At 41.0% G+C, this 19,205-nt stretch overlaps 1 protein-coding gene across 1 annotated transcript in view; it reads left to right on the top strand.

The window, feature by feature from the left end:
- PITPNM3 (PITPNM family member 3) overlaps window positions 1-19,205 on the top strand; it is a 348,983-nt gene that overhangs the window by 224,165 nt on the left and 105,613 nt on the right. The window contains 3 exon segments of the mRNA XM_043499395.1: window positions 13,898-13,974; window positions 18,541-18,647; window positions 18,649-18,774. Coding sequence (XP_043355330.1) covers window positions 13,898-13,974; window positions 18,541-18,647; window positions 18,649-18,774 — 310 coding nt within the window.

Below are 19,205 nucleotides of genomic sequence, written 5' to 3'. Positions count from 1 at the left end.
TGGACCAGCACAATGACTGAGATTAACATGATATGATAAATTCACTGAAACTGCAGACGTGAAACCACTTTGCTGACAGGGCTTAGCAGAACATCATACACACAGATATTGGTTACCTAAGTGAATCTGAGTATGTCTGTACATATGACCAGAAAGAATGTACTTATTTAGTACTAATATAAAACTTGCCACTGTTTTGTTATATCCTATATGACTGTTTCAGTCACAAATGGGAATATAGTTAAGCAATACTGCTGTATATACCTTATCAGTTACAGATATTTTATCAGCATTTTTCAGGTTGGCTTGCAGCACTTTATGGCCTGCATCATGCTTCTCAGTGAAGCGAAAGGCATAACATAAATTGTCTCTGGGGCAATGACATGCCAAAATTGACCAACTAAAATACGACAGGCCATTCACTTGACAAAGCTGATCCAAGCATCACAAAATGGTGAAGTCTCCTCATTCTTTTCTAAGTAATTTGTTTTACTGTTTTCTATCAGGCAATATGATGGGAAAACAGTTAAATGCAATGGAGACTATTTCTAATCTGCATTAGTAATTTGCATTGAATTTACTGAATTAGGCCAGGTAGAATGTTAATATTACATTTTATAGAGATGGAAAAAGTGTGTAGGTGGGTGTGAGTGCAGGGGTGTGTGGAGAGAGAGAAAACCATGTGATAAATTGCAGAGTCATGTGATAAATTATGGATTGTATGATAAATTGCAGAGTCGTGGTAATTGTCATACACTTTTGACTGTCTTATCATCTCTCTGCCCACTAATCCATCATGTCTGGCACTTACCTCTGAACATTTTAAACCCTTCTACTGCCCCTCAGAGTTGGCAGCAACAAGGGCTGGGTTCAGTGTCTAGGGGTTCCTTTTCATAACACAAAGCAAAAATCGGCTCAAGCCCCCACCCAGTGACCTGGGACAACTACATACCACCCCCCCGGATGTCTGAGGCAATACTTCCCCTCTCGCAAGCACAGAGTCTGAGTGTAGCAAAAGCCTTTTAATAAAGGAGGCTAGATGCAGCATTATGTGGGGAAACACACAAATGGGATTCATAACACAAACCATGGGCAAAAGACCCACCCCCAAGTAAGTTGGGCAGTGTCCTTTTCCCCTCAGGGTCTTAAGTCAAGCAACTAAACAGTCACCTCCCCACCACGGTTTCTGTCTTTGGCCAGTGCAGCCCCAGAGTTCAGAAGTTCATTTGCAGAGTTTACCTCCCAGCCTGAGTGGAAAGAGGGGAAGACATGAGGCCACCTTACATGCTCCGCTGCTCGGGTCAACGGCCGATTGCCGTGCCTCTCCGTGGGGTTCTGCTGCAGCCTTCACCGCCGGCTGCACCTCTCTGCCAGTTTCAAACAAAACTGCAGCTTTATTTATTTATTTATTGAGAAAACTTTCCTCCTCTCAAGTGTGGAAAGTCCCCCCTTCTATCCCTCACAGGGCCACAGGATGAGTGGCATGCAGCCATATGCCTGATACAGCTTTTCTAGGCACGTGTCACAGCTTTAAACTCTGATATATCACATCCTGCAGAAATACAAATGAGCTTTCTGCCACTGGAAAATGGATTGGTCCTATTTTTATACAGGACCCCAGTACTCATTTGTAACTCTGGAAGGGCCCAAGAAATTACTTTACTCTCCAGTTGTAACATTTTCATGGGAAAGAAAAGTTTCTTGGGGCATTTTTAGACATTCATATTGCTCTCTTTTAAACCTGTACAGTTGGTAGTAAAGGTACCTGGTTTTACATATGGGGGAGAGAGGGATATAGATATCTCATCACTCGCAAACTGAGTATAACGTGTTTTTAGAGTACTCCTAGTCTTCCTAGTATAAGACTTATTTCATGACAATCTTAATCTATACTTAGATTATTAGTTCTTTGGGGAAGAGACTAATTGGGTTCTGTGATGGGCCCCTGGAAGCGATCATAATAAATAATATTACAAATCCACGTGAAGAGTTTGTGCTGATTCTTACCGGTACAGCATGCGAGTTTAACAATTGCTATATCAGAATAGATTAATGGTTCATATAGTCCAATATGTTCTCTAGTTGGATGCTACAAAGGAAGACGTACAATTCTTTTAAATATACCAAATTGGACTATCGGGAGAAATTTTTTTTCTGATCTCTATCTTGGCTGAAAAAATGTACAAAATTTCAGGAAGGCATTTAAAAACTCTCTATTGACTTCCCATCTGAGGAGGCTCCTGTGTGCTGTTTATTCCAGAAATATCCTGATACTAATGAATCATGGCACAGCTTGCCTTTGTTTGACTGGAGTATATAAATTACTGACATGTAGAACTAAAACTTCCTACTGTTTCATTATCCATGTTCTGTAAGGATTGGAGAGGGAATATTGGATCATAAGCCTGTTAAAGATGCAGCTAACATGACTCTGGAATCACATTAGCACCTGTTATGCATAGTTTGTTCTTTACAGGGCTATGCCAATTAAATTGAGCCCTTGTGTTGATTCTGTTAGTATTTGCTATCTTGGTGATGTCGCTCCAAAACCAAGACACTTGTTCTAATCTAATATAGTGGATGGGTGAGATTGGTGATTGTTGTTGGTGTCCGTAATCTAGGCTGGAAATGGGCCTATTTGAGGGTAGGTTACATCATAACTGATTATTAATGTTGAATAAACTAGAGACTACCCCGAAGTGCCACGCTAAATCTGATTACTTCTGAACTTCAGTAAGTGTCCAAAACCTAAACCTGGATTTGAAATTTGCAAATGGACTCCTACCCTTTACAATGGACTGAATATGCTCAGTTTCCTTCAAATTGTGTAGTGCTCAAAGGTGGTGGCTTTTTTTTGTTTAAGTGTTGACGTACTAGACTTTCAACATCTCTCATGGCGCTAATAGATGCAAGTTTGAGCACACTGAAGTGTATCCATATTAGATCCAGCGGATCACAGTTAGAGAAACATTGGTAGAAAAACACTCGTGATGACACAGGCTCCAAGAGTGCTTGTATGTCTCCTCTTACCTCTGCTGGACTGGGCTAATAGTGATTGCACTTAGAATTTGATACAATGGACCAAATTCTCTGCTGGTCATTGAATGTAGTTCAGTAATACTACGTACTTATTGCTTTTAGAGTTTCAGATTGAAGCAAAGGGAATACAACAGCCTGCAAGATAACCTGGTTCATGCATTACTGAATAATGCATTTTTTAACGTTTAATTTTATTTGGTATGTATTAAATTTATGTGTGAGTGGTGAAGGGGAGAACAGGTTTCTATCAGTGAGATGAGTACAGGAGGCTGTAGAAGACTATATAGGTGGTCTGAAATCTTTGTTTGGAATGTGAGCTTTAAAAAAAACCAAGATATTTCCACTCATTAAATTGCTTCTGACCTAGATGATGTAAGCTCATTAATCCCACATACTTCATAATATGCATAAAAATGTCAGCTCTTTCTCAGCTATTCAGCAAAGATTCCATAGCTAGTGCTGTAGTGAGATGCATACTACTGATTACTAGTAAATGCACTGTAGGGTAATCCTGAAAAATAATGGAGAATTGTTAGAAATATTATTTATCTACAGTTTGCAAAATAAGTGACCAGGTCCATTTTTATACTGCTTTTATTTTTGCTCTTTTTATTACGTGTTCTCTTCTTTACTGATTCTCAGAATTCAGTGATTCAAAATGGGTTTTGCAGTGCTTATGTGGCCTGCATAATGCATATTATCTGAGAGCTTCACAGTCTTATTATGTATTTATTATCACCACACCCCAGTGAGGTGTGGCTGTGCTTTCATACCTGTTTTACTCATGGGGAACTGAAGCACAGAGACAGTGAGTGACTTGCCCAGTGTCACACAGGGAGTCTGTGGTAGAACAGGAACTCGAACCCAGGTGTCCCAAGAGAGTTCCCTAACCACTGGACCATCCTTCTTTCTGTATCATTTTATTCTATATAGATTCTTATATAACTCTCATCTCCATTGTATCTGAGCCTCTTCGGTTAGTGCACTAAGTGACATGACTAACATCTGTTATGAGGATTGTTTTTGTTTTCATACTCTGCAGGAGGAGCATTATGTGCATGGTGTAATGTTTTGTTGTGGTAGGACTTTGTTTTTATAAATGTCCAGGCTGCTCTATATTTGTTAGAGAAGGCAGGTTGAAGAAGGCAGAAGGTGCTGAGGCTTGTGATGGTCTTTTCTTGCTGTGGGAGTTGGTTCCACACTCTGAACCGACCCCTAGAAAGCGGTCTGCTGTACAAATGAGCTTTACCATAGGGTAGAAAGTTCCATTGTGCCTGAGGAGTTCTTGACCTTGGCCCTCATCCTGGTGCTTCAGGTTGTCTTTTAGATATCTTGGGTGTGCCAAGATGAGGACATAGATTTTGAACTTGATTGGATATTCTATGGGAAACCACTTGTAGAGAGTGGAGGACAAGGTGTCTCATTGGTATGAAGTAGGGTCTGATCCAACACCCACTGAAGTCAGTGGGAGACTTTCCATTGACTTCACCAGGCATTGGGCCAGGTGAGTGGATCAGACTTTCAAAAGGCTCAGCACCCATAGCTGGGGCCATATTTTCAAGAGCACAGCTCCCATTTAGGCACCAAAATCCATAACCAGGTTTTCAAAAGAGCTCAGCATGTTCCATGCATGTTAGGTGCTGAAGGGTCACACTGGTAACTGCTGGCTACTGATCTTTTGAAAATCCACTCTTATAGATGTCAAAATAGGAGCTGAGATTTCTTGAAAATCTAGTATTCAGGATCTTCTCCCATCCTTGTGACTTCTCTGCTTGTTCCAAGATTTGAGAGACTAGGGCAGTCTGTAGCTAGTTCATTTTCAGGTTTAAATTTAAAAAAAAAATCATTGTTAATGTAATCTCATCTCTAACCTTCCCCCATCACATGCAATTAGAATGTAAGCCATTACAGTCCATTGGTTTCTGCCTCTGTATGGGATCTGATTCTTTTTGTTACTGTAATTTACATAATGATGTAATTAGCATAAATTGCTATAATGATGGTATAAATAAAGACTGCCAGAAAAAATCTGTGAAACATTGATATCTCATCAGAGAGGTTCAGTCCTGCTAAGCCTTGTTATTATTTTACCTCATTAAAACGCTTTCAGTAAATAATAAAACACACAATTTCCCCGTAATCAGCTTCATTTCAACAGCTAATGAAATTTCTCTGGCATTTTCTCTAGTAGGTCATGCTGTACAATCCTTTCTCCCACAGAGCTGTAACTCTTCAATAGTACTATTGTGTTATATTGCCATCATGACAAAGAAGGCTTCCAATTATGTAAACCTCCATAATTTAGCCTGTACAATAAAGCCTGTGTGGTCCTGAGATATGTTGCTCGTTTAGAACTCAGGAACAAAAAGTCCCTTCTGATGAGCTGGATTTTTAAACCCTTTCTTTCTATACTTTTCTGTAGCTATGTTTGGATTCAGATGAGTTTATTTACTTGTTTGGGTAGCAAAATGTGAAATGTTTATCTGCTAAAATTAGAGCTGAATGAATAATTGATTTTTTTTTATTTTATTTTATTTTATTTTCCAGTTCAGGGACCCAACTTGAAGCCTCTCAAAAGATTTAGTTTTAGGTCAAACAAAATGTCTCAGTGGACCCAAAACAAACTTTTGTTGTTGTTTTTTTCTTTTTGTTTTGGATCACTTTCAGGTGTGTTTTATTCCATGGGGGAGAGAGGAGCTTAAAAGAAAAAAACAGCTAAATTTCTCAATGAACTGTCATGAAAAGTTGAAATGTTTCACTTTATGTTCAACTTTTTAAAGAAAAAATTTCCTTCACTCCTCCTGCCCAAAAACCCCCAATTAATTGAATTCAATGCAAATTCGTGAAGAGTTTGAAAAAAATGCATTTTCCAGCAAAATTACTGTTTGGAAAAAATAAAATAAATAAAAAATTCCACCCAGCTCCATCTAAAATCATTCATCAGTGCTGCAAACAAGCATCTTCCTCTTATTTAAAGTCTGCACGTTTTCCATGCCATTAAAACACAGTATTTTGTTGTCTGGGTTTTCAAAAGAACATTGCACCCAGCAGCTTCTATTAAAGAATCAAAGATGCAATCGAATCCAAAGCTTGAATAAAACTCTGCCCCTGTATAAACCTCTGTTAATTTATCAGTAATATTTTATGACTAGGAGGAGCAAAGGGAGAAAGGAAGTTGTTTTTTGTAAAGCACATACACCCAGACAATGGGTATGCACCTCATAGCAGGATACTGAGCCTTGGGCACATGTGTACCTCCTAATGGCCCGTTATGGTCCTTGCTCCCTTCCAGACTGGGAGCTGTAGTTGCAAGTCACATGCTTTCTCCTGGTCTGATGCCCAATAAGAAATTGCATTTTGAGCTTCCTGCCTCTTTAGCTGGAAAGCAGATGAGAGAGTTAGGGCCAAGGGAGGTTCTGTGCATTGGTCAGGCAGAAGGCCTGAATGGATACAGCTACACTGCGGGGGAAAAAACTGCAACCCACAGCAGCGAGTCTAAGAGCCTGAGTTAACTGACTTGGGTGCACATTATGGGTCTAAAAAAAATTACCAGTGTAGACATTTGCCTCTTGGGTTGGATCCTGGGCTCTGAAACCCAGCGAGCGGGTGTGTCTCCAAGCCCAGAATTCAGCCCAACCGGGCTTGTTTACACTGCTATTTTGAGACCCGCAGCATGAGCCCCACGAACCAGAGTCTGTTGATCCAGGCTCTGAGACTTGCTGCTGCGGTGTGGGGTTGTTTGTTTTTTGCAGTGTCGACATACCCAGATGCAGATGGAGGGCTGTAGAACCTGGAGACAACAGCTAAGACAAGACCCTCAGGGGACAGGGAGATGGTTTGGGTGGTGTTTTCAATCTTCGTTAGTAAAGAAAAGCCCGGAGCAAAGGAACTAAAATAACACAGTTGTTTGGAGTATGATTTCCCCCTCCCCACCTAGTGGATGTTGACTTTATACGTCTCCTCCCAGAACAGAGGATGGAACCCTAAAGACACTGAATGGGACTATTAAAATACAGTAGCTCACAGGCCATGTGTGGAAAAGCAGCCTAGGATACTTGATGACCTGGTTTAAGGGGAGAGAGATCTCCTCCCAGGAATTGAACTATGGACAAAGAGTACCTTGTGAATATATTTATGGATTATCCTCTGAGAAACACTGGGATAGTGTCACAATGGAACTTTCTGCCCTATGGTACAAGCCGCTCCAGGCGTCCCGCGAACTGCTCCGCGCCGCAATAGACCTTCAGGCTCCCCATTACTTAACACAGTACTCAGTGATTTCAGCTCTTAGTAATTTTAGCTCTTTAGTGATTTCAGCTTGTAGTGAGCTGTAGCTCACGAAAGCTTATGCTCTAATAAATTTGTTAGTCTCTAAGGTGCCACAAGTACTCCTTTTCTTTTTGCGAATACAGACTAACACGGCTGCTACTCTGAAACCTGTCAGCTTGTAGTAGTGAAGCCTCAGTGCTGGTGCACCACAAGGCCAAAGTGAATTCAGCTCAGCACCTGTAGCTAGACTCCTAATAGACCCAAAATTAGCTCTGATGTTCCACAGTGGAGAAAGACAGAGGTGCAATGGATGTTTCAGGCTCTCACAAATGGGCCCACACTACCAGGTACTAATACCTGCCTCCAGCCTCGCTCGCCTCACAGAGTTTTGGAACCCATGTCCCTTGCCTAGCGAGTGCTACTTCGTTGATGGCGAGTCCCTCCATAATAACAAAAGGCCAAGTACAGTTCCACTGTCCTTGATTGCCATAATCAGGGTAATAACAATTTATTCTTCCTGCCCCAATAACAGAGACACTGGGGGATCTCACAGCAGCCAAAGTGACCATTTGGGCAGCTATGGCCTCATTCTAGGTGGGGTGGGTGTGCCTATGCAAATGAGATCAGCCCCTGAAGTTCTTTTCCACAACTTGCCACACCTCACCACCAGATGTCAGGGTGGAGCTCATCCTGACTCTGCTTACATACACAGGAAAGCAAGCCTTGTGCCTGAGGCATTATGTGATGCACTCATTCTCTGTCCTCATGCAGAGAGATCAGAGGAAATGTTTGCTGTTTAGAATTGGCAAGTTACATTTCCCCTTTGCTCTCATACACACTTAAAACTCTCCAAAAACATTAGAACAACTACCAGAAACCCGCAGCAGCAGCAGAAAATGAGAACCTACCTTAAACAGTGACTGGGTTTGTTACTTTCTCAATAATATCAGCCTATGGATTTGCTTGGGTTTTTTTAGTATTACTCCCAAACACATGGATCCTTAACTTCTACCACTTTTACAGGAAGGAAGCTCACCTTTCAAAGCAGCAAATCCCCGCAGAACAGGTGGGGCTGCAACACTGTGCTATGTGTGAAGTTATAAAGTACATATTTTCTGTCATTGACTTTTTCAAAAGGGTTTCATGGTCTCCTTTTCTTCTGAGACAGAGAAGATAGTGTTAGAGAGATTAGAGATCATACATTTCTGCTCTCCCAGGGTTTAACAGCCTCCTGTAGAAGAAAAAGAAGGTAACATAGTTAGCTTGTTGTGGGTTTTTCCCCCTCCAGGGATGCTGAGTACTCGCACCTCGAACTGAAGTAATCCTATCTTGCTTGGGTGTTGTGGTGCTTTATAAGTTTATAAAGTCCCTTGAGAACCTGAAATGAAAGGTGCTATGCCAGAGCCAAATGGTCTTTTAACTTTATTATGCTTTGATTGTATTGCAACATGGCCTTCTTAATCACAAGTCTGCTATAATTTACAATGTCTATAATCTTAAAAAGAATTTATCTTACTAGCAGCAGAATGGAGAAGAGATATCTTGAGGATGAGCTGCAGAGCCCTGTGGTGAAATCATAACTTCCCCTCCCATCATGCGTTGTGACTGATCTGGGGCTTCCAATACTCTCAAATCAAAGTTCACTTTCAGCATGTGGGAGGCTTTAGTGGTTAGCAAGATGTGGAACAACCATCTTGGGCAATGCTGGAGAATAATGAGAGTTTGGGTGATAGAAGCAAGGGTCATGAGAGGAGTAGACTGTAGGAGGAAATGAACCGGTTTAGGAGATAAAGCAGAATGACTCTGTTCTTGTACCAGAGTTCTCTGAAGCTTATGTTCAGGCATATACCAAAGGAAATTGATTTTTCACCCTTAGTTCAATGCCTGGTTGGTTCTATAGATTGTTGAGTCACTAGACAAATAGCAAACTCTACTTATTAAGGTTTCAGGTCTTAAGGGTTAAATTCATTTTTCACTGTCTGGATTATGTCTTCAAATCAGGTAAAAATTTGTTGCTGGAAAAGTGTGAGGAGGCAGGATAAGGGGCTGTATCAGATCGTTTTCTAGACTCAGAGATAGAAATACGTCCCTCCTGATGTGGCTGCATTTTGAAGAGACTGAACTGTCTCAAAGACTCTGTAACCTCCTGAGTCTGTGGTAAAGTTGAGACACCAACTTGGCTGTGCTGGCGGACTCTGGCTGAAGGGACATGGGATGGGGGTCTGGGCATCAGTTATTTGTTAGTCATATTTATATTAAAATATTTGTAAAATAGGGAAGATGTATCACGATCAGTGGAGTGAGTTGGCCCATGCTCCCTGAAGGGACTGTTGTTCACACCAGGAAAAAGGGATACGGTGAGGAGTTAGGCTGGACGCAACTCACCCACATGGATGTGGCCATGCACAGGTTTTAATAAAGTTCCACTTGTTCAACTTGAGCTGCATTTAGCCTCACTCTTTGCTAATGAAAAAGGGACCACCGTACAAGCTCTTTACATTCTACATGGACTACCATCAGACCATAAAGTTTCTGTCCTTTAACTGCTTTTACATGGCTTTCAGCAAAATTTTGTGTTAGGTAAAGTTAATGTGCTGTTTTACTAACTTCAGAAGCTCCCTTTGTTGGAAGCTCTAAGAACATAGTAGCAAATATGGGCATAAAATGGACTTTTAGGGTGTCATAATCCCTGGATGCTTTTAGGAGAACTGCCGGTCTTGCAATAGAAACCAATATAGTACATCCCAGTATATTAATGTCGGGGCAAACAGTCAGTAGAATTCATCAAGTAGAGAAAACAGTGAGTCAAGATAATTTTAATTATTTGTTCTCCAAAGTACTTTAAGAAATGGGTGCTGTTTGCAGGGCTGTCCTAGCCATTTTGGTGCCCTACGTAGCCCCCCAGGCCTCCGTGGAGGGGCGGGGCTAGCCCCAGGCCTCCGTGTCGGGGTGGGGGGGGAGAGAAGCTGGGAGAGCAGGGGAGAACCGCCCTCCAGCATTCGCCTGCAGCGCAGTGGGGAGCGGAGCAGGCTGGGGCCAGGTCACTCCACTTTCCACGTGCTGAGTGCAGGCCTGACCCCTGCAGCAGTCCTTAGGGGAGTGGGAGTGGGGGCTGGAAGAGGCGGAGCAGGGGTGGAGTGAGGGTGGGGCGGGGGAAGAGTAGGTTTGGGAAGAGGCGGGGCTGCAGCAGAGCAGGGGCGGGGCCCTGGGGAAGAGGCGGGGCAGGGGCTGGCTCAGCACGCATTGGTGCCCCAAATTTCCTGGTGCCTTACGCAGCTGCATACTTTGCATATGGGTAGGGACTGCCCTGGTTGTTTGTTTTCCTTCTTTCAGTTGGAGCAAACAGGCAATCGGCACAGGGCAGAGAAAGTCTAGTCAGAACTACAGAAAGTTCTCAGAGTGTCTGAAGGTCCCCGCTTTGGCTATTTCTGCAGCTGCATCTTAATAGCTGAAATCTCTGGCTGGTTGCTCTCTGCAGTTTTATTCCAAGCTTACAAGGCAGGGGGGCAGGGATCTGAGATTCCACTGTGTGCGGGGGCAGGGGAAGAGGCTGTCAGGATCTGAACAGGTGGATCTTTTCTGCACAAAGTTTGACTTTGATCACTTCTGATGCAGATGTCTCCTAACTTCCGTACAACACAGTAGGGTGGAGTGTCCCTTAATGTCAGCAAGTGGTTGGCCACAAGTATAAATGTGACAATCAAGCTGACAACTGAGCTAATCAAATCCCATCCTACAACTGTTTCCTAGGTAACCAACACACATAGCTAGAGAAAAGTTGCTGAACACTGTGCGTGGAGACCAGAGAGCGCCTTGCTAGATCTACTTTTAAATGCTTTTAAGAATACTGCCTCCAAAATGGACAATGTGATATTACTTACCGAGTTTGCTCATGGGGAAGGAATTCTTAATGTGAGACACTCTTTTCACGTATGCTTGAGGGGTTTGTTTCCCCTAGGCTTACCAGGAGAGACCCATTCATGTTCACCTATTGTTACTGTCACATCCTTAGTATGTTGCTACCCAGGCAACCTGTTTTGATAGAGCCAGCCATTCTTCAGGAGGTGAGGATGAATGTAATACTCATTGAGGCCCCTGGTATATATTTGTCTTTCTTTTCTCTCCTTTTCCTCCTTCCATTGTGGTTGCTAGATGGAAAGACATTTCTTGATGCTCTGAGCAGTGTGTGAGATTTTTTTTTCCTCTTCCTCAGCAAGGCTTCACAATCTGGTTGTCTCCCTCCATGCCCCCTGAAATGCTCAGACTGGAGAATCTCACCCTTTCCTTAGCCATGGGGACAGTGGGAACCGTTTCTCCAATGCATGATGTGAACCTGTAGGGTTCAGATTTGTGTCCTGCTTGCCTGACCACCAATATAGATAGATTCCTTTCCTTTTAGAATATGCATTTGGGGCTCCTCTAAAAATGGAAAGTTGAGCAGATTTAAATTTAGGTTGAGTCTATAATATGTAGAAAACCCCATTTCTATAGACTTTTGTGGTCTCAATTAATTTGATTAAAGCATAGGGTCTGTTAATCTATCTTATGAGATCTGTTTCTTAACCTGAAGGGTTTTATTAAGCTAAGAAAGAAATTGATTTGCACATGATCAGCAAGTATTTCCTCTATTACGGAGGGGAAAAAATGAAGATTAAGTGTAGATTTACCCTATACCAATGTCATAATCTACCTGGCTGCAGTAGAGAGAGATGACAGGATCATTACAGGAAACCCATCTAATACTGCCAATTTACATTTTCTGAGAATCTGTTTTGATTCTGGAGATTTACAAGTTTCATCTCTCAATTTCTGAGAACAGAGAACAGAAATAGTGCAACTTTGCTGCAAAACTTCAGCACCATTTCAATAATAATTTCAGCACATCTGCAGCAGACATGGTCATTAGGGCATGGATGGAGGATATATTGCATAATGCAGCTTTACCTACTATCTGTCACTTGTGGAATGTATGAACAAAAGTGTTGCTGTATAAGATCACACCAATGGTCCATCTAGTGTTCTCTCTCTTTGAAAGCAGTAAGTGTATAGAGGAAGCTACAAGAAATCCAGTAATGGACATTTATGGAATAACTTGCCACATGGGAAGTTTCTTCCTGACCACGGCAAGTTAGCGATTGGCTTATGCCCTGAAGCATGAAGGTTTACACTGAAAACAAACCAGAAAACTCTGAAATTTCATTTTTTAATAAATTGGATGGTGAATAAGTATTTAGATAAATATCTATTATTAAACCTCTAGACTTGTAATCACATTCAGATACATTTATATATTGTGTCAAAAAGTATATTAAATTGTTGGTTTTCCCTTTGTGATTGATGGTTTTTTGATATCTAACTCTGAGACTAGACTATAACTGGATTCACTGCTCTTCTGTTGTTTGTTATGTAGTGAGTGTTAAAGCTGTATATTTATGCAAATTAGGGAAACAAATATTCCAGGGATGTTGTATCCTCAATCCCTTTGCTAACAAATGTGACAAGCTTTTAGTACAAATAATTGTCGTTACCCCTGTAGGTTAAATAAGACACGAGAGAAACCATCTTCTATAAAACATGGCATGGTTGCTATCAATAATCTGTGCTTGTTGAAGTTAGTGACACTATGAGCCTATTCTGAAGCCAGTGGAGAGGCTTCCCATTATTATTGTTTACAACACAGTAGTGCCTAGGTAGTTCTCCAACAGAATTCAGGGCCCTATTGGGCTAGGTGCTATAGAAACACACAATGAGAGACATTCCCTTTCCGAAGCTTACAAACTGAATTGACAAGAGACAACAAGGGGGAGAAAGGCAGTAATATTACATGGGAAACTGAGGCACGGAAAGATTACATGACTTTCCCAAGGTCAACAGGGCGTCTAATAGGCTCTTTAGTCTAGCAGAGAAAAGTATAACACAATCCAATGCCTGGAATTTAAAGCTAAACACATTCAGACTGCAAAGAAAGTGTACATTTTTAATAGTGACGGTAATGAACCATTAGAACAACTTACCAAGAGTCATGGAGGATTCTACATCATTGAAAATTTTTAAACCAAGATTGGCTATTCTAAAAGGTCTTATTTAGAAATTATTGTGGGGATGTTTATGGCCTGTGTTACAAAAGAGATCAGCCTACCTGATCACAATGGTCCATTCCGACCTTGGCATCTCTGAAATCTATGGCACAGCCTGGAACCAAACCCAGCACTGAGTCTAGTCCAGTCCAGCCTTAACCAAAAGATCATCCTTTCTCTCTGACTTCAGAGAGTATTGGATCGTGCCCTAAATGAGAGCTAAGCATTCTTATAAAAATGAAAGATTCTGTTGCATGTGGAACTGCAAGACACCTAGTCCATGCTCCTGATTGATCACAGGATTCCCAACAGAAATGTTTCTAATTTAAAACCAGACTAAATGTCTTGTCTACACATGGAGCTACTGAGGAATAGCTATTGCACTTTAAATCTGAATTAACTTGTAAGTGTAGACAAGCTCTTAGTGAGTCATCTCTGCAGATCTCTTTAAACAATCAGACAGCCAAATGCTAAAGTGCTAAGTTTCTTTTTTTTTTTTTTCTCCCTTTCAGGTGAATTATATAGAGCCTCTTTGAGAAAACAAAGATTCCCTGCACAAGGCAGCATTGAAATACATGAGGACAATGAGGTGAGATTCTTTCCTGCAATAAATAGCTTTGTTGATTTCCTGAATCTGAAGACTAGATGCGGAAATAAGCGTTGATTACAAAAGTCTAGCTAACCCAATTACATTAATACTTTTATGTGAATGTTCCTGAGAACCATATTCTATTTCAGCTGTTTTATTTGTTTATTACACTTTATACATTCATTAACAATTGCCTCTCCACACCCTCTCGGTGCTTTTGGCACAAATATAAAATCCATCAGTATCCCCAAATGGAGCCACCCGTACCCATCCCACAACTTATTATACCAACTAAAATCAATCTTTCCCACAAAATTGACATGTCACACTTTCTTCCCCAAAAGTCCGTCTGCTTTGCAACATACCATGAAGATCAACATGTCCAGGTTATTTGGGGACAAAAGGGAGTGAGTGTCAAAGGTGAGGGACCCTGCTGGAAAATGTCCTACCAGATGGTCTTGTAAACCAAGGGTGGTCCAGAGCATATGCTTCTGCTCTTGCAGGTATGAGACAGTCAAATGGGAGGAGGGAGTCTCTCATGAAGGCAGGTCCTTAGGTCTGCCAAGACTTTGTCAAGGTGATATAATGCTGTCTTTATATCCAGATGAATTTTGGGAGTAGAAAATCAGAGTATAACAGCATCAGTGTGTTGAGCAGTACCTGGGTCAAACTCTGCCACCTCTACTTAATACTAGGTAGCTCTTCATTCTACGAGTGGCCTTGCTAATATTGGATCTGCTTGCAAAATCAAGTACCACCTAACATAATAAAAGTATCAGAATCTAGCCCCTTGTAACTCTAGGATTCTGCTAATTACAACAGCTCATCTTTCTAACGGAGAGAGAATTCCATTTCCAAAGCACTTAGTCCAAACCTGCCCCAAAGTTCCAAATTGTCTGAGCTCTGAGAACATATTGATGGAATTATAAGTGCTTTTGATGGCTCAGTGCATCCTTTCCCCTGTGTAACAGGTGCATGTGCAGTCACTGGAAATGATTAGTGGCCTTTCAGAGATGTTGCATAATTAGTTTGGCTGAAAAACAGACACATTTTCCAAAGAGAGATTACCAAGTCTATTTAGTGCCACAACGTAAAGACCTGTGTTGAAATGTAGATTTAGTAAAAGTCTCAGTAGCCGTAATAGAAAATAAATTTGGTTTCTAGAAGAAAGAACAGAAACTGAGCAAATGCACAACTCTCTCTAGCAGTTTTTAGCTAGCCAGAGTCTATCCTTCCACACAGTAGTTATAGTACAGGTGTCAACAGTGCAAGCTTTCGCACTCTTTATCTAGCTGGTCCAAAACTCATGGAAGTCAGTCATTCCACTGACTCCAGTGTGTTTTTGTTGTCTCTCTGTAACCTTAGAAGGACCACCTCTAGGCATGAATGCAGTTCATTCTGAGACGCAATTCATTCATTTGCTGAGACTGCCAAGAAGTATGCCAGTTTAAATAGACTTGTAAGTTGCTTTTGTGATGATAGAAATGGGACTGAGTCCATTAGCTCGCTTCCCATATTCCATTTGATGACAGTGACTTTCTGTCCCTACTAATTTTAACTGGTAACCTAGATGCTGCAACCTATTCCTTGAGCCTTCCAATCCCTCAAACAGCCTTCTGCAGTGCCAGCTGATCAAAGAGAGAGAATTTAGTGTTGGCTGTGGAAGGAGGTAATCCTGTCCTTTGAGCAAAATTGAGTTTGTATATTAGTAAATTGTGTAAAGAACATTTGGGGTGGGGGGCAGGAAACCTGTGAATTAGAAAAAGAATAGAACCTTATTAATGTTCACTTTGCTGATCAGCAAATTCTTACGACAAACATGGCAGTAATTGCTCTACTTCTCAGCGAAGATTCTGCAGTAGAGCATTTAGTGGGTCTGTCATTACTAAAATCTCATTTCTTTTAAAAAATATATTGTACTCCATTTAAGTAGAGGTGATCCCAGCAATTACAGGCTGGTAAACCTGACTTCAGTATCGGGCAAACTGGTTGAAACAATAGTAAATAATAAAATTGTCAGACGCCTAGATGAACATAATTTATTGGGTTTTGTGAAGGGAAATCATGCCTCACCAATCTACTAGAATTCTTTGAGGGGGTCAACAAGCACACGGACAAGGGGGATTCAGTGGATATAGCGTACTTAGATTTTCAGAAAGCTTTTGACAAGGTCCCTCACCAAAGACTCTTAAGCAAAGTAAGCTGTCATGGGATAAGAGGGAAGGTCCTCTTATGATTCAGTAACTGGTTAAAAGATGGGAAACAAAGTGTTGGAAGAAATGGTCAGTTTTCAGAACGGAGAGAGGTAAATAGTGGTGTCCCACAAGGAGTCTGTACTGGGACCAGTCCTATTCAATATATTCATAAGTGATCTGGAAAAAAGGGTAAATAGTGAGGTGGTAAAATTTGCAGATGATAAAAAACTACTCAAGATAGGTAAGTCCCAGGTGGACTGCAAAGAGCTACAAAAGGATCTCAAAACTGGGTGACTGGGCAACAAAATGGCAGATGAAATTCAATGTTGATGAATGCAAAGTAATGCACATTGGGAAACATAATCCCAACTATACATAGCTAATTTAGACCCCATCAATTTATGTTACCACTCCAGGAAGAGATCTTGGAGTCATTGTGGATAGTTCTCTGAAAACATCCACTCAATGTGCAGCGGCCGTCAAAAAAGCAAACAGAATGTTGGGAATCATTAGGAAAGGGATAGATAATAAGACAAAATATCATATTGCCTCTATATAAGCATGAAGGGGCATACAAATGTTTAGTATATCTGGCATGTAAATACCTTGCAATGCTGGCTACAAAACTGCCATGCGAATGCCTGTTTTCACTTTCAGTTGACATTGTAAATAAGAAGCAGACAGCATTATCTCCCTTAAATGTAAACAAACTTATTTATCTTAGCGATTGGCTGAACAAGAAGTAGGACTGAGTGGACTTATAGGCTGTAAAGTTTTACATTATTTTGTTTTTGAATGCAGTTATGTAACAAAAATCTACATTTGTAAATTGCACTTTCATGATGGAGATTGCACTACAGTATTTGTATGAGGTGAATTGAAAAGTACTATTTCTTTATCATTTTTACAGTGCAAATACTTGTAATAAAAATAATATAAGTGAGCACTATACACTTTGTATTCTGTGCTGTAGTTGAAATAAATATATTTGAAAATGTAGAAAAAAATCCAAAAATATTTAATAAATTTCAATTGGTATTGTATTGTTTAACAGTGTGATTAAAACTCTGTTTAATCCTGATTACTTTTTAAATCACGATTAATTTTTTTGAGTTAATCATGTGCATTAACTGCAATTAATCGATAACCCGAATTGGAAAAGGTTCAGAAAAGGGCAACAAAATTATTAGGGTTATGGAACGGCTGCCATATGTGGAGAGATTAATAAGATTGAGACTTTTCAGCTTGAAAAAGAGACAACTAAGGGTAAACATGATAGAGGTCTATAAAATCATGCCTGGTGTAGAGAAATAAATAAGGAAGTTTTTTACTTCTTCTCATAATATAAGAACCAGGGGTCATCAAATTAAATTAATGGGCAGCAGGTTTAAACAAACAAAAGAGTATTTTTTCACACAACACACAGTCAACCTGCGGAACTCCTTGCTAGAGGATGCTGTGGAGGCCAAGACTATAACAAGTTTCAAAAAAAGAACTAGATAAGTGGAGGACAGATCCATCAATGGCTATTAGCCAGGATTGGCAGGGATGATGATGATGTCCCTAGCTTCTGTTTGCCAGAAGCTAGGAATGGGTGATGGGATGGATCACTTGATGATTAACTGTTGGCTGTTCATTCCCTCTGGGGCATCTGGCATGGGCCACTGTTGGAAGACAGAATACTGGGCTAGATGGACCTTTGGTCTGACCCAGTATGGCTGTTCTTGTGTTCTAAGGCAAAACATTCTCTGTCAACTTCTCAAAGCAGACATGTCAACATATAGGTCTAACGCTGTTTCACTGATAGGTTTTTCATTCCTTTCCAGTAAATGGAAGCGTGTCATGAATGTTTTTTGATTTTGAACAAGAGATCCCCGACCTAAAAAGGTTGAGAAACGCTGCACTCTAACCCCTGCTGACGTAGAACGTTGCTGACACAGAATTATTTTTCTTCTCTAGAAAATGTGAGGGTTTCAGTTAAACCTTTCTGACAGATCTAACAAAATGAGATTAGGTTAGCTCTTGATACTAGACATTTAGGCTGCCTCAAGATTTTGGACATCTTCCCGTCTGGATACACTGCCAATAGCATTTGTTGTGCATAAAACCATTCATAATCTCCTTTGGATCTGACTTCTACATCTAAGCCTCAGGCATAAAAGCTTCTACGCTAAAGTATAGTGTGCTGTATCTAACTTGGGGATACTTGAATGAAATTGATTTTTTGTCAAAGTAAAATATACAAAAGATCACTCTGAGCCTGAAAATACATCACTAATTGTCTCTGGAGATTGACACCAAGTGCACCAATATTGCTCTTGCAAAGCGTGTTCTAACAAAAGCCTATTCATATGCTATTTCTTTTCTTCAGGAAGGAGCTCCGCACAGGAACTGTAAAACTCATGTCCTTATTCTTGTCCTACATGGGGGCAACATCTTAGATACAGGAGGAGGGGACCAGAACTGCAAGATGGCTGATCAACACCTTCAGTTCCGTGTTTGAGAAGGTGACCCGAGCCCATTTCCCTGCTGCACTGGGCCACATCTTAATCAGGCTTGTCCACTGCCCAGCCATCTGTTTGGAGGCTTTCTCTCTTGTTTCCAAGTAAGTTAATTTGCATTATAAGGCACAGCTTTGTCAAGTGTGGCCCTCCAAGGTCTATGCTATTCGCAAGCTTTTTTATATGGTTATAGTGCTTTAATTGGCCAGGCATGGAATCCTGCAAGTCCGCTTTACCCTCTTGCCCATTTCATTAGTAAGGACAGGGTCCCGTCCTTTTCTGGATGGATGCAGCAGTAGAAAAGAGGGTTATACGGTGACTCTGCCCTCCCATTTAGCACTCAGTGATGACTGCAGCTTTGTGCTAGGCTTTCCACTTGTGCTGAAATACTGTGGCTCCCATGGGAGGTGCACACTGCTGGCTCAAGAAGTTGGTCAGGTCCTTGGTCTAGTACATGGACTGTGATGTGCAGGTACCATTAGGTACACCTAACGTATGTTTTTTCCTCACCCCTTGGCTGCCCACATCCATCCTA

The sequence above is a fragment of the Dermochelys coriacea genome, chromosome 17 (genome assembly GCF_009764565.3).
Source record: "Dermochelys coriacea isolate rDerCor1 chromosome 17, rDerCor1.pri.v4, whole genome shotgun sequence".
In the NCBI taxonomy this organism is placed as follows: Eukaryota; Metazoa; Chordata; order Testudines; family Dermochelyidae; genus Dermochelys; species Dermochelys coriacea.
Note: the sequence above shows the minus strand (reverse complement) of the source record. Positions and strands in the feature narration are given on the sequence as shown.